Source organism: Engystomops pustulosus, chromosome 5 (assembly GCF_040894005.1).
Source record: "Engystomops pustulosus chromosome 5, aEngPut4.maternal, whole genome shotgun sequence".
Taxonomy (NCBI): domain Eukaryota; kingdom Metazoa; phylum Chordata; class Amphibia; order Anura; family Leptodactylidae; genus Engystomops; species Engystomops pustulosus.
In genome coordinates, this window is record NC_092415.1 from 135,043,312 (window position 1) to 135,057,150 (window position 13,839).

At 39.9% G+C, this 13,839-nt stretch overlaps 1 protein-coding gene across 3 annotated transcripts in view; it reads right to left on the reverse strand.

Annotated features, from left to right (window-relative positions):
* Positions 1–11,771: 11,771 nt before the first annotated feature.
* Positions 11,772–13,839, reverse strand: part of C5H7orf57 (chromosome 5 C7orf57 homolog) — a 44,560-nt gene continuing 42,492 nt past the window's right edge. For all 3 annotated transcript variants that reach the window (XM_072153108.1, XM_072153110.1, XM_072153111.1), the window contains exon 8: positions 11,772–12,396. In XM_072153108.1, the coding sequence (XP_072009209.1) occupies positions 12,386–12,396 (11 nt within the window). In that variant the 3' untranslated portion in view covers positions 11,772–12,385. The remainder of the gene's footprint in view (positions 12,397–13,839) is intronic.

A 13,839-nucleotide genomic window follows, 5' to 3' on the forward strand; every position in this document is an offset into this window, starting at 1 on the left:
TACTAAATTTTAGACAGTCCCAGCTATACTAGTAAATTAGTTTATTAGCTGCTTCTGCACCTATTTTCTCACTATGGTTCATATCCTTGTTCACAGTTGTGCTGATACAGTGCAAGGATGATCAGTATATTAATATGTGTTGTATGGATTGTAATGAAAAGGTGCAAATGGGCACATTTACTAAGAACAGTGCAAACTGCACTATATGCAGTTTGTCTGTGCAGAGGGAACCAGAATCATGATTTTTTTTTTTAATGAAAAAAAAGTTGGTGCACTCTGTTGGGGCAGTGCAGAAGGCGCCAGATTCATGAACAACAGGCGCCTTCTGCACTGCCCAGACAGAGTGCACCAACTTTTTTTGGTGCACCTTTAACATGGGGCGAGCAGCACAAATCTGTCGGACTCTGCATGATAAATCTGGCACATGGTCCAACTGTGCACCAGAACATCCCCTTCAGTGCAGAAATTTGTGTTGCATGATGACTAGTGGAGCAGGAACTTCTTAAATGCATGTGCAAACAGTTTGCACAGAAAAGAACGGGCAAAGCCCACCAGAAAACTGGTGCACAGCCCTTAGTTAATGTGCCCCAATGTACCTCGATATTTGAATATCTCCTTCATAAGGACAGATGAGTTGATGTGCCAGGAAATACACACTTTATTAGGTACACCATGCTAGTAACGGGTTGGACCCCCTTTTGCCTTCAGAACTGCCTCAATTCTTCGTGGCATAGATTCAACAAGGTGCTGGAAGCATTCCTCAGAGATTTTGGTCCATATTGACATGATGGCATCACACAGTTGCCGCAGATTTGTCGGCTGCACATCCATGATGCAAATCTCCCGTTTCACCACATCCCAAAGATGCTCTATTGGATTGAGATCTGGTGACTGTGGAGGCCATATGAATACAGTGAACTCATTGTCATGTTCAAGAAACCAGTCTGAGATGATTCCAGCTTTATGACATGGCGCATTATCCTGCTGATAGTAGCCATCAGATGTTGGGTACATTGTGGTCATAAAGGGATGGACATGGTCAGCAACAATACTCAGGTAGGCTGTGGCGTTGCAACGATGCTCAATTGGTACCAAGGGGCCCAAAGAGTGCCAAGAAAATATTCCACACACCATGACACCACCACCACCAGCCTGAACCGTTGATACAAGGCAGGATGGATCCATGCTTTCATGTTGTTGACGCCAAATTCTGACCCTACCATCCGAATGTCGCAGCAGAAATCGAGACTCATCAGACCAGGCAATGTTTTTCCAATCTTCTACTGTCCAATTTCGATGAGCTTGTGCAAATTGTAGCCTCAGTTTCCTGTTCTTAGCTGAAAGGAGTGGCACCCGGTGTGGTCTTCTGCTGCTGTAGCCCATCTGCCTCAAAGTTCGACGTACTGTGCGTTCAGAGATGCTCTTCTGCCTACCTTGGTTGTAACGGGTGGCGATTTGAGTCACTGTTGCCTTTCTATCAGCTCGAACCAGTCTGCCCATTCTCCTCTGACCTCTGGCATCAACAAGGCATTTCCGCCCACAGAACTGCCGCTCACTGGATGTTTTATTCTTTTTCGGACCATTCTCTGTAAACCCTAGAGATGGTTGTGCGTGAAAATCCCAGTAGATCAGCAGTTTCTGAAATACTCAGACCAGCCGTTCTGGCACCAACAACCATGCCACGTTCAAAGGCACTCAAATCACCTTTCTTCCCCATACTGATGCTTGGTTTGAACTGCAGGAGATTGTCTTGACCATGTCTACATGACTAAATGTACTGAGCTGCCGCCATGTGATTGGCTGATTAGAAATTAAGTGTTAACGAGCAGTTGGACAGGTGTACCTAATAAAGTGGCCGGTGAGTGTATGTCTGGATACTTGTTCCTGAACACTAAGGAGATTTTCCCCTGGCCCACTGTCAATTGTCAATGACATTGTATGGTGGGAGAATAGCAGTGAATGTATTTCTGCACACATGGCAACTATTTGCCCACAAGAGTTTAGCATAGGCGAATGGTTGTCTTTGTTTCACCTCTATTTGACAAAACGTGTAAAAATCCTGAAATGTAAGAGCAGATTATAGGATATTCAATGGTAAGCACTTTCCATGTGCACAACAACAAAGACTAATACCTATGGGTAGTTTAGTGTCCCAAATCTGTAAAGGGGGAATCAATAGTGGATTATAATATCAACGTTTTTGGTGATTGACTGGAACTCATGGCCCACTGCCCAGTACTGCTCTTCTCCCGCATATATAGGTAATGTCTGTAACTACCACTATGAAACAACACGGTACTACAGTATATACATGGTTAATGCAAATTACTCATCCTGCCTATATAAGAGCATTACACAAAACTACTATTACTGTAAATCTGCTTATGAGACGCAGCACAGATTGTTTGTAACTAAGAAGCACAATTGTTTTTTTAATGTGTACTTTTATAACTAGGGGGCCACAATTTCCATACAGCACAGGGCATGTAAAACCATGTTTCTTTGTCTTATTTTACTCTCACTAGTGTTCTCCTAACGTCTCCTCTCCATATACTATGGCACATGTACTCTGATACTTTATTTAGCAAACACTCCATCTTGAGGAACCTGGACAGATTTAACAGAGATTTTAGGATAACTACAGTTGATCAGTTGGTGTCATGTGTGGGGGATAGGATATTAAAGGGGTATTCCAGGAATATGAATTTAATAAAACTCAATGTCATCAGTCACAAAATGGAGCTTAAGATAGAGGGGGCCAAGATCTTACTATTCTCTGACTAATCGGGAGAATACACCAAAAGGAGGCGAGAATTCAGTGGACTATGCATAGAATTATTTAAAGGACATCTATCACCGGATCAAGGATTATAAACCAAACATACATACAGCGCAGACACCATGTAAGCGCAAACGCAATGCAAACACCACAAGCATCAATGTGATGCAAACGCGGCACACGCAAACACCACATAAGCTTAAATTAAATGTAAACACCACATAAACTCAATGCAGATGCCATGTATGTTTGCATTTACATTGCGTTTGTGGTAACATCATATTTGTTCTCACAACTCATTTGTGATGTAAACAGAATGTACTCTCAAAGTGCACTCAATTTCGAAACGTTGTAATTATGTAAATGGGGCAGATTTATCAAGCTGTCTGAAAGTCAGAATATTTCTAGTTGCCCACGGCAACCAATCACAGCTCGGATTTCATTTAACAGTGCTCATGAAAATTTTATTTGATAAATCTGCCTCAATGTCAACAGAATATTAGCGGAATGTGTGTGAGCACAGCCTTTAGATGAACATAGAAAAAAATCACAGCTCAATATTCATAATAGCTTCTCTAAAATTGTCGTCCACTGATTGGACAGTATGAGAGAAGATTAGCATAACACACACCTCCAGCTCCAGCCTAAGCTCCTCCTCTCTGACCAAACACAAATTATAATGGTCGGAAACTGGGAATGATATCTCCGCAACAGTAGGGGATAGAAGGGAAATTCAAGGTGCCCCTGAATCTGTGTAACAGCTCCCACAGAATTGTATGCTAATCTACACATGTGGATGTGGTGAAAGGTCCTCTTTAAATACCTGGCCCCCTGATCAGGAAAATAATCAGCGAGCTGGGAAGATCTACCACTAAATCTGATGGGGCGAGTACATTTAATAAAACTGATGAGCATCTCCAAACTATTTTATCCTTTACAAATCCTCCCTCTGCTTCTTAAGGGCTGTGACATTACACGACTGCATAAGGCCTTTGTGAGGTGTCTATAGCAGGGCAAGAGACATTTAAGAGGACCTTTCACCACCTCACACATGTAGAGATTATAATACCATCCTGTAGGGGCGGCTACACAGATTCAGGCGCACTTGGAATTTTCCTTCCAGCCCCCCCCCCCGGTTGCGGAGATATCATTCCGAGGTTCTGACCATTGTAATCAGTGTTTGGTCAGAGAGGAGGAGCTGGGGCTGGAGGTGTGTGTTATGCTAATCTTCTCTCATACTGTCCAATCAGTGGCAGGCAGAGTCAGAGAAACGATTATGAATATTGATCTGTGAGTTTTTCTATGTTCATCTAATATACTGTTGATGTTATACTGAAATGATTATGCGGTGTTTGCTCCAGTAATGGTTACACAGAGTGTGCGGCAGTTATGATTGCGCGGCGTTTGCTGCAGTTCCAATTATGTGGCGTTTGCACCAGTTACTATTACGCGCCGTTTGCACCAGTTACTATTACGCGCCGTTTGCACCCGTTGCGATTACGCGCCGTTTGCGCCAGTTACGATTACACGGCGTTTGCACTACGGTTATGCTTACACGACATTTAAGTCACGGTTATGCAGCGTGTGCATCACGGTTACGCTTATTCCGCATTTGTGACAGGGTTAGGCTTATGCGGCATTTGCGGCCCATTTACGCTTACTCTGTTTTTGCGTCCCGTTTACGATTACGCAGTTTGCGCCAGTTGCGAATACGCACAGTTTGCGCCAGTTGCTATTACGCAGCGTTTGCGCCAGTTGAGATTGCGCGGCATTTGAGTCACGGTTACGCTTATTCTGCATTTGTGATAGGGTTACGCTTATTCTGCATTTGTGATAGGGTTACGCTTATTCTGCATTTGTGACAGGGTTATGCTTACGCAGTATTTGCGTCCCATTTACGCTTACTCTGTGTTTAGCTCCCGTTTACGTCACATTTGCGCCTATGAGCATTTGCAGCCCATTAACACTTATGCAACAGTTGCGCCATGTTTATGCTTACGTGCCGTTTGCGTGACGTTTTCGCTTATGCTGCAATTACGTTTCCGCGGCAATTATGTTACGTTTACACTTACAGTGTTTGCATTATGGTTATTCTTACGTGCCGCTTGTGTCAAGGTTGCGATTCGCTGCATTTGCAGCACACTTTCGTCTACGGGCCACTTGTCTCACATTTATGTTTGCGTTTATGCGTACGCACCATTTGTAGCACGTTTTTACGTGCATGCAGTGTTTGAGGTGCGTTTACAGATTTTCTGTTTATGTTGAATTTGCGCCATGTTTAAGCTTACATAGCAATCGCCTTTGTTTTTTGGCTTATGTAAACGGTACTTGCGCTTACGGCACACATACACATTTACATTCCATTTGCATTTATGTCTGGTTAGCATCATGGTTACGCTTATGTGGTGTATGAGTTGATGTCTCGTTTGAACTTACTTTTACACAGCGCTTGCGTTTCCGTTTACATTGCATGCGTGTTTACCAATGCGTGTAACATTGCATTTTTGTAATCATTGTGTAAATGCAATGTCAACAGAATATTAGAATGTGTGTGAACATAGCCTTTAGATGCAGATAGAGAAATTACATCTCTCTGCAGGCACTTGAGAGACTGGCTGCAGCAAACTGAGCACTTTTCTAATACCAGTTTAGACGAAGCAACACTGAGGCCATATAATTTAGCAGAGATCCTCCATGCAGCATTTGCAAAAATGCTCCCTCCTGCCCCCCTCTTCCCCCCCCCCCCCCCCCCACGGCAAAATAATCAATCCTTCTCAAGGACACGGCAGTATCGTGGAAGAAGGTGGGGAAAAAGTTTATTTAATCTTTCACATTTGGATTCTAAACATTTGCCCCTATGGCAACACATGGAATTCCAGGCAGGTATTTCCAGCAAACTTTTTAGTACATGGAAAAGACAGGGGATAGCAGCACTAGGACAGTTAATACATAGCACTGAGCCGAGACTCAGTTTCCTAACATTGGAGGAAATTACACAACAATATAACTTGCCACCAAAACAGGAATTTTCATATATGCAGATTACATTGTTTGTAGTCAAGCGCTTTGCAAACTTAGCTAGAGAAATGGAAGACAATACATTTAGCTGTATATTACATGACAAGGGCTTTAAAAAGTCAATTTCGGACCTGTACCAGATCCTATGCCAGAGAGGTGAATCCACACACCCAAAACTGTCATTCCTCTACTGGTAAAAGACTTCACTGAGCGACTTATGCATGGTTGGAATCTGGTAAAACGATGGATATTAAGTGAACGTTGAAGGGAAACACACTTTAAACTACGACACTCAGCCATATATGCATTCAATTTCCTCCCCAACCCCATGAGACCAGAGAGGATAACCTGCTTCCTTAAGTGCACACTACAAGGAGCAGGCCTAGAGTTCAGGAGTATTGGATGGGCATCGAGACATTTTTGCAAAATACATATGGAGATCTGGTACCAAGCACACCAATGTCAATGTTATGCAATGCACCCAGCTCCAGCAAGCGGGACTATGAATCAATGTTATATTTCAGACCTATTACCCACATAACGCTACTGATAGCTAAAAGGTGCATTCTCAATCATTGGTTAGTAAACACCCTTCCAACATTAACAGAGGTAAACCAGCAAGTTTCCCACTACATACAAGTAGATAGACGAGAAACGATTAAAAGGGGAGAGATTACTTTGGATGAGTGATAGGCCCTCTCTTTCTAAATGGAAATCCCCAGTAAATAAGATAATTCAGTTCGAAAAAGTTATGTATAGGCACAGAGGATGCCCCGTGAAATTTAGTAAGGTAAGGGATACCTGGTGTGGTTCTGCTCTCACCTCTTATTCACCGGAAGAAATGGCTGACAGACTTGGTAGATGATGCAGTCTTGGCTATGAGTATATCCTGTTGAGACTGTGTTGCACATTTGCTCCTTTCCATTATATTCCCCCTACCGCTACTCTTCACAACTCTTCACTTACTGCAGAAAGTATTGACATGACCTGTGGGAAACTGTTACGTGTTTATTTCTTTTGTTCTTGTTGTTTTTCTTTTTCTATTTTATTGCTCATGCATATTAAAACCAAGCAGTGACTTTATGCTACGACTAGGTAGGATACCTAATGTGGGTAACTGAGTTCATGTTCATCTCAGGTGATGATATATAGATAGATGTAATCAGCACATACTGATCGTCACTTGAAGCTTTTATGTAATCTAATTGTGAACTTATGTTATGACTATGTATGACATGTATCTTGCCTGTCTTTGATACAAAATACTAATACCACTGCTGTATTACGATGTGTGCATATTTTTCAATAAAACAGTTAAAAAAGGGTAGATATAAAAACGAAGTCCTTCTTCCTGGAAAACACCTTACCAGAGAAGAAATCAGAGAGTTAATGTCCCATTTTCAGCACATGGCATGGTACCTAATGGAGTATTAAAAAGGGACCTTGGAAAAACTGAATGTTATAGAGAGGTAGGCAAGCATTGCAAAATGATCTCGGAGAGATAAAAATTATTTATCAAATAACTAAAACAAGCAACTTCTTTCTGATAGCAAGCACTAGATTTGTTATAAATGGTTTACATTTTCAGTTAACCTGTCCAACATATTATCCTAGTGATGACTATGTAGGTCTCAGGGGAAGTATAATATTTCCAAAGTATATAGGGAATGCATATGTAATACTTGTGACATGAAAAATGTATTTATTTAATTTGTCATAATGCATTATGATGTTGTACCACATTTTTGCATCCCCAATAAAGCTGGTTCTTAAACAAAAAAGGGGCTTAACTAGTTTGTTTTTATGATTTACAAAATGCTATGGGCTTTCTAAAGTAGGTGGAGTAATCAAGATGTCCCCCACTGGAAACTACAAGTTCTCAGTAACCCCTCCGCCCTCTCATGCTCTGATCCCAGTGATGATGTAACAGACTGTCCTACTCTATTACTATAGTAATGATGTGTAACTGCCATCACTGCACATTACCTCACTGAGATGACATCTTACCACAACACTGCAACCAATCAACTACAGCCTTTGTGGTGATCACATGACCTGCCCAGGCAGGTGCAGGACATGTGATGTGAACATGTGACCAGCAGTGGAGAAAATCAATTGACTGATTAAAAGGCTAGTAGCATTTTAATTTTTCCTTACAGTGTATTTCAACAGCATTTTTTTTACTAAGGGGATCATACCATTAAATAACTAATAACATATTAGCTTATATTTCAATGACATAATTGTATATGAATTATGCTTATTCCTGGAATACCCCTTTAAGTATCCAATATACATCTATTAAAAGCTCTGCAACAATTTCTTGAAATGTAAAATGAAGCCCCTCGATTCAAAAATGTAAACAGCCATTCCTATCCATAATATGGCAGGCGATTGAGGGTCATGTGATCCTAAACATCCATAAGCTGTCTATGCATGCTCTACGTTCTCGGACCGTATAGTATAGTACTCAGTCTAATTACTATCACTTCCCTGTATTTCACTAGGGCAGTGACAGATTAAGTTGCGATTGAGGTGGTTATTAATTGAATCAACGGAAACGTATCTACGGTACAGAGGGGTGAAATGAATGAGACTGAGTACTATTATAAGTACACTGGAAGGCAAAGCATGCATATGGATATTATAGATCTTGTGACTCTCCATATTCTGCCATGTTATGGACAAGAATGGCATCTGATTATGTAAAAGGCATTTCTTAACCCCGGGCTTTACGTTACATTTCATGAAAGCGGTGCAGAACTTTTAATACATTAAAAGTTCTAAGATAAAAATTTAAGGGGGTCAGATCAGGAGACCTTGGTGGCTATTCAACTGACCCACGATGACCAATCCACTGTTCATATGACCTTTGGGGTCTTCTGAAGACAATTGTCTATGCTGTGATGATAAGAGATTGTACAGCATCTGAAACAATGGATACTGGAAGTCTGTGCTAGCCTTTCTTCTGTGGTGTTGCTATCAGTGCGTCAAAAGTGGGAGAAGAGGGTTGAATTTACAATCCAACACAATAGGCAGCGGTAATAAACTTAAATAACTCATGAAAGAATAAAGTTTCTCCAAGCACACCATTGTTTTTTTTTTTCTCAAAAAGTTTTGTGTTACATGACTCTCTTCCCATTGAAAAAAAAATTGGATCCAAAATATATGCTATAGTCAACCCATCTTGAAAATATTCCCCCCCTCCCATATACTAATGTGCCACAAACAGGAAGTTAATAACAAGACACTTTCCTATAAAATATATAAAGCTTTATTATTACTAAATAAAATAATATCATTATTTTTTGGGGGGACTAGATTACGGTAGGAACACGTGTGACACCCTGGACTATGATTTCAAAAAATCATAACGAATAGTTAATCAGCAGTCTACGTAGTTAATATTACCTTGATGTTACTATGTAAAAATGATGTGCACACTGTTCTCAAACAACATTTGTAACCATCAACATGGATATATGGTATAACTGTCTTATAACTGTAGATACTATGCTTCTAACAACAGGTAAATAGAATAAGACAATAACAAGCAAGTCACAGTATATTACCTGAGCAAGGCGATTTCCAGCAAGAGGGTGTGGGATGACGGTACAATAATAGGAACAATTCCCCTTGTGTAATTACCTGTTGAAGGAGAGACACTGATCCATTTTTCACTAGAGTAGTCAATGCCAGTCAAGTGCCAACATATTTTATGTCCAAAAGTACCCAAGCCGTCAAACGATGTGACCGATTGGGACTGAGCGTGGGATTTAACTTTCAAATTGTGTCGCAAGACAATGCACTTACATTCACCAGGAAGAAGAAGGTGAACTCCGGGGACTTGAGCGGGGAAGCAACACATGCTGGATAAGGGGCGCACAATCATAGTGTATCGCGGCACAGTGCATTATCGTCGGACAATACACTTTTTGTAAACTCCGGGGACGGGGTAAGTAAATGTGCCCCATTAATTTGTTTCGGACCGCCACTGACTTTAGACGTCAGCAGGTCCAGAGTCTGCAGCGACGTCTTTAGATGCTGCTGCAGTGTTCTAATGCCCCCACACTAGCCGCGGGAGAAGAACCGGGTCTCCGAGACCCTAGGGAATAGGGAGATGCGGTATGTTACCGCTTCTCCCTTCTCTGCTCCACACAGCATCTAGCTGAAAGAGGGCGATGCAGGAAGGAGCAGAGCCTGCGCTGCCTCAGGCTCCATAGACTCGGCGGTCACGTGACTGCCAGGTCTAAAGGGGTTAAAAGAGTTGCTGGGTCTAATTAGACCCAGTACAGCTCTGATCAGAATCCCCAGTTACAGGTGGCCACCAACCCTGTAACTGAGGGTCTTATAGATGCCTCAGTTACAGGGGAAAACTTGTAAAAGAGAAAATATAAAGCAAAATTAAAATAAAAAAAATTTGAAATTTTTTTGTGTAGGTAAAAACATAAACAAAAAAATATGAATAAAAATACAATATGAAGGGGAGATGAGGGGAGATAAGAGGCCACAATGTGAGGAGGAATTCCATTCCAGAGGTATTTCCATTTCAGAAAATAAATGTTATTGTTTGTATAATGAAAAGTTATATTTCCAATATACTTTCTATATCAATTCTTCACAGTGTTTTTAGATCTCTGCTTGCTGTCCTTTTATAGAAAGCTTCTAGATTTACTACCAGTGGATAGAAATCTGACCATGGTCACAGAGGTGCACAGCTCTTTATATCACAGACAGTAATAAGTTATTATAGTTACTATAGTTATAAGAGAATTGAAATGTTTGCCCTCTCATGTGAAAGTTCTTATCACTGGTAGAATATTATTATTGGATTTTCATCAAAAGCTTCCAAAATGAAGAATTATTTGTTTCAAGCTATTATATGTTTAAATATTTGCATTAATAACTAATTGAAATTATTATGCTTTTTATGTTTCCAATATTATGTATTATTAAAGTAAAAAGGATATTGTGAAGGTCTCAATCCATAGTGCTGTGATGAATCAGGTGTAGACGTGTTCTTTCTTTTAGAGAAAGAGAAGTAGCTGTTGAAATAAGTGCTTGAGACATCACAAAAGGTGAGGAAATTATTTCTAAATTGTTGACTAAATTATCTGGGTCAGTATACACTGCATTCCTTTATACTGTAGAATTTCAATATAACTGTAGAATCATTTTCATTTTACATGCTGTATTAGCTTAAAGGACAAAAGCTGTGCTGTATAGCTGGTTAATACTTTATTGCAAAATGTATCTCTCGTATGCCTAGCATCCATTTCTTTTTGAGCCAATGAATGTAGAAAGTAGATTTCTCATGAAGCAATGAGACACTGTCCCATTGTTTTTGTATCATGCTAATTTACTGATAGAAGTATGTAATTTATACTTTAATAATAATAATCAAGGCTTCTTGAGAAAACTACTGGTCTCATCATGATTTGATTCTCCCATCGCATATGGCCGAACTGATCTATTCATCTGTATGGAGCCGACGGAGATTACCGAGTAGAGCTGCTCCAGCCACCTCGGTGGTGCTAAGTGGGGTGAGATGGGGGAACATCGGACCCCATTGGACACCCATTCTAGTGATCCGTGGGGTGTCCATCACTGAAACCATCACCAATTACCAAGTTAGGCCCTTGTCTGAGGACTTGCTTTGCGGGAAAACCCATTTAACCCTTAATTTGGAATCGTATAGAAATCTAAGGCGTAGTGGATTTCTGTGTCACATTATACCTTTTGATCTTTTTCTAAATGAAGGAATTGAGCAGTAAGTGATGCATTTTGTATACACCATAGTCCTGTTTTGCAAGTCTGTGCAGCCCATAGCTGTGTTACAGCACAGCAATAAACACAGAAAAAAGCATTCAGATCTACAGCATGTATTGCTTGTGTTTGGTTAATTCAGCTTGCACACATTCTTTTTTTTATAAATAAACAACAAATATATATATTCTGTAAAAATGTATAACAATTTAGAGCAAAGAATAATAATTTATTAGGAGTTTTAATTGACCTGAGAACATGAGAAATAGTTACATCATGAACGTGACAGTATTGCTTGCAATAAACAAAGGAAATCTACCACATCTACCAGCACTACCAGTTAAAAATATGACCAGCGGCATACTATTATCAAAGATAATTGCCAGGTGATTAAAACTTTATACCTTAAATTATTCTGAAGGGCTATGGGGAGGTAGGAAGAATCAGCTAGAAGTCTAGAAGGCTAAAAGATACCAGCAGGGCTTGTAGCTCAGTTGCTGGCCCTCCCCTACCGATGATGCCCCCCCCCCCCAGAACCCTTCAGTGTAATTTATATAAATATAAAGTATTTTTAGCAGCAATCAGCCAATGATCAGCATTTATTAAGGTATCCTGTGGTCAGAATTTTATCCTCTACAAAGCTTTGTTGGTGTATTTGTAGATGTAAAATTGATGTGGTAGATTACCTGTAAGCAAAGTTGGTTTCTAAGGGGTGTTATTTCTTAAGCTTCAGTATGCTGTCTCTAGTTTCTGTAAGCAAGTTTTGAACCTATAATACAGCCTTTAAATTGTAATATAGAAGATAACATGGGCCTCCTCTTCTTAATCGAAACCTGCAAAACACAGAAAAAAAAACCTGTAATTCTCAATTAATCCTTTAAAGGTCCAAAAATATTAAAACTAAAATATTAGTATGCAAGTCTAGTTGAAATATATTGGCCCACATTTATCAAAACTAGTGAAAACTGTACTACGTGCAATTCAACTGTGGGGTGTGCTGGGTGCGCTAGATTAATCAAAACTGGCACACGGTCCTCTTTAATCTAGATCCCCCTGCACTGCTCTGGAAGTGTGCACCATTTTTTTGGTGCATTTTGTTCATATTGCAGAATTGTGCCGCACATCAGTAATAAATGTGGTTCATACTCGGACTAAGCACTAACACGTCCCTTTTCTGTCTGCATAGCCAGACAGAAAACTGGCGTAAACGGTAGAAAGCAGCAACGGTAAAAAGCAATAAAAACGGCAACTCATTTATCAAAAACTTACACCTCACACAGCTTCGTACACCAAAGTATGGAAAAGTTTTTAGCATTTTTTTGAAAATGTATTAAAACACAATAAAATCTATATAAATTTGGTATCACTGTGATTGTACAGAACCAAATAATAAAGTAGATTAAGTATGATAAAGTATCATTTGGAGAGCACAGTAAAAGAGGTAAAAACTGAGCCCACAAGAAAGTGAAGCAAATGCATTTTTTATACTGATTTCACCATAATTGGAATTTTTTGGAAGCTTTCAAGTACACACCATGGAATACTTTTTTGTAAGCTTTCCAATACACAGCATGGAATAATATATAACGTCACTGAGAAGCAAAATTTGTTGTGCAGAAAATAAGCCCTCACACAGCTCTGTACACGGAAAAATAAAAAAGTTATGGATTTTGGAAGGTGGAGAGCGAAAAATTTAAGTATTTACTCTACGTCCTCAAGGGGTTAAATACTTTTTTTTTTTAGAGAAAACTTTATTAAAGTGAATTTAATTTTAATTGGAGGCCCCCACTGAATGTACTCCACACAGGGTACACGTTTAACATCTGTGGCTGCATATTAAATGGCTTGTACTGTCTTACATTTTTAAAAATATATCAAAACCTAATAGAACCTACAGATCAATTTGGTATCTCTGTGACAGTACTAAACCCGAGAATAAAGAAGAGTTGTCATTTTCACAGGACACTGAAAGCCGTAAAAACATAGCCTGCGAGAAAATGACAAAAAGGCATTTTTTTGGTAAATTTGGTTGCATTTCGAATTTTTTTCCAAATTCGAAGTACAGGGCATGGAATACTAACTACCGTCAATAGGAAGTACAATTTGTAATGCAGGAAACAAGCCCCCATACAACTCCATACACAGAAAAATGAAATTGTTATGGATGTTTCAATTTGTGGAGTGCAAAATGGAAACACAAAATAGAAAATGGGCATCGGCAGCAAGGGGTTAATGCATACTGCAGCCAGAAGCTGCAGCGGGTGAACTATAAATGC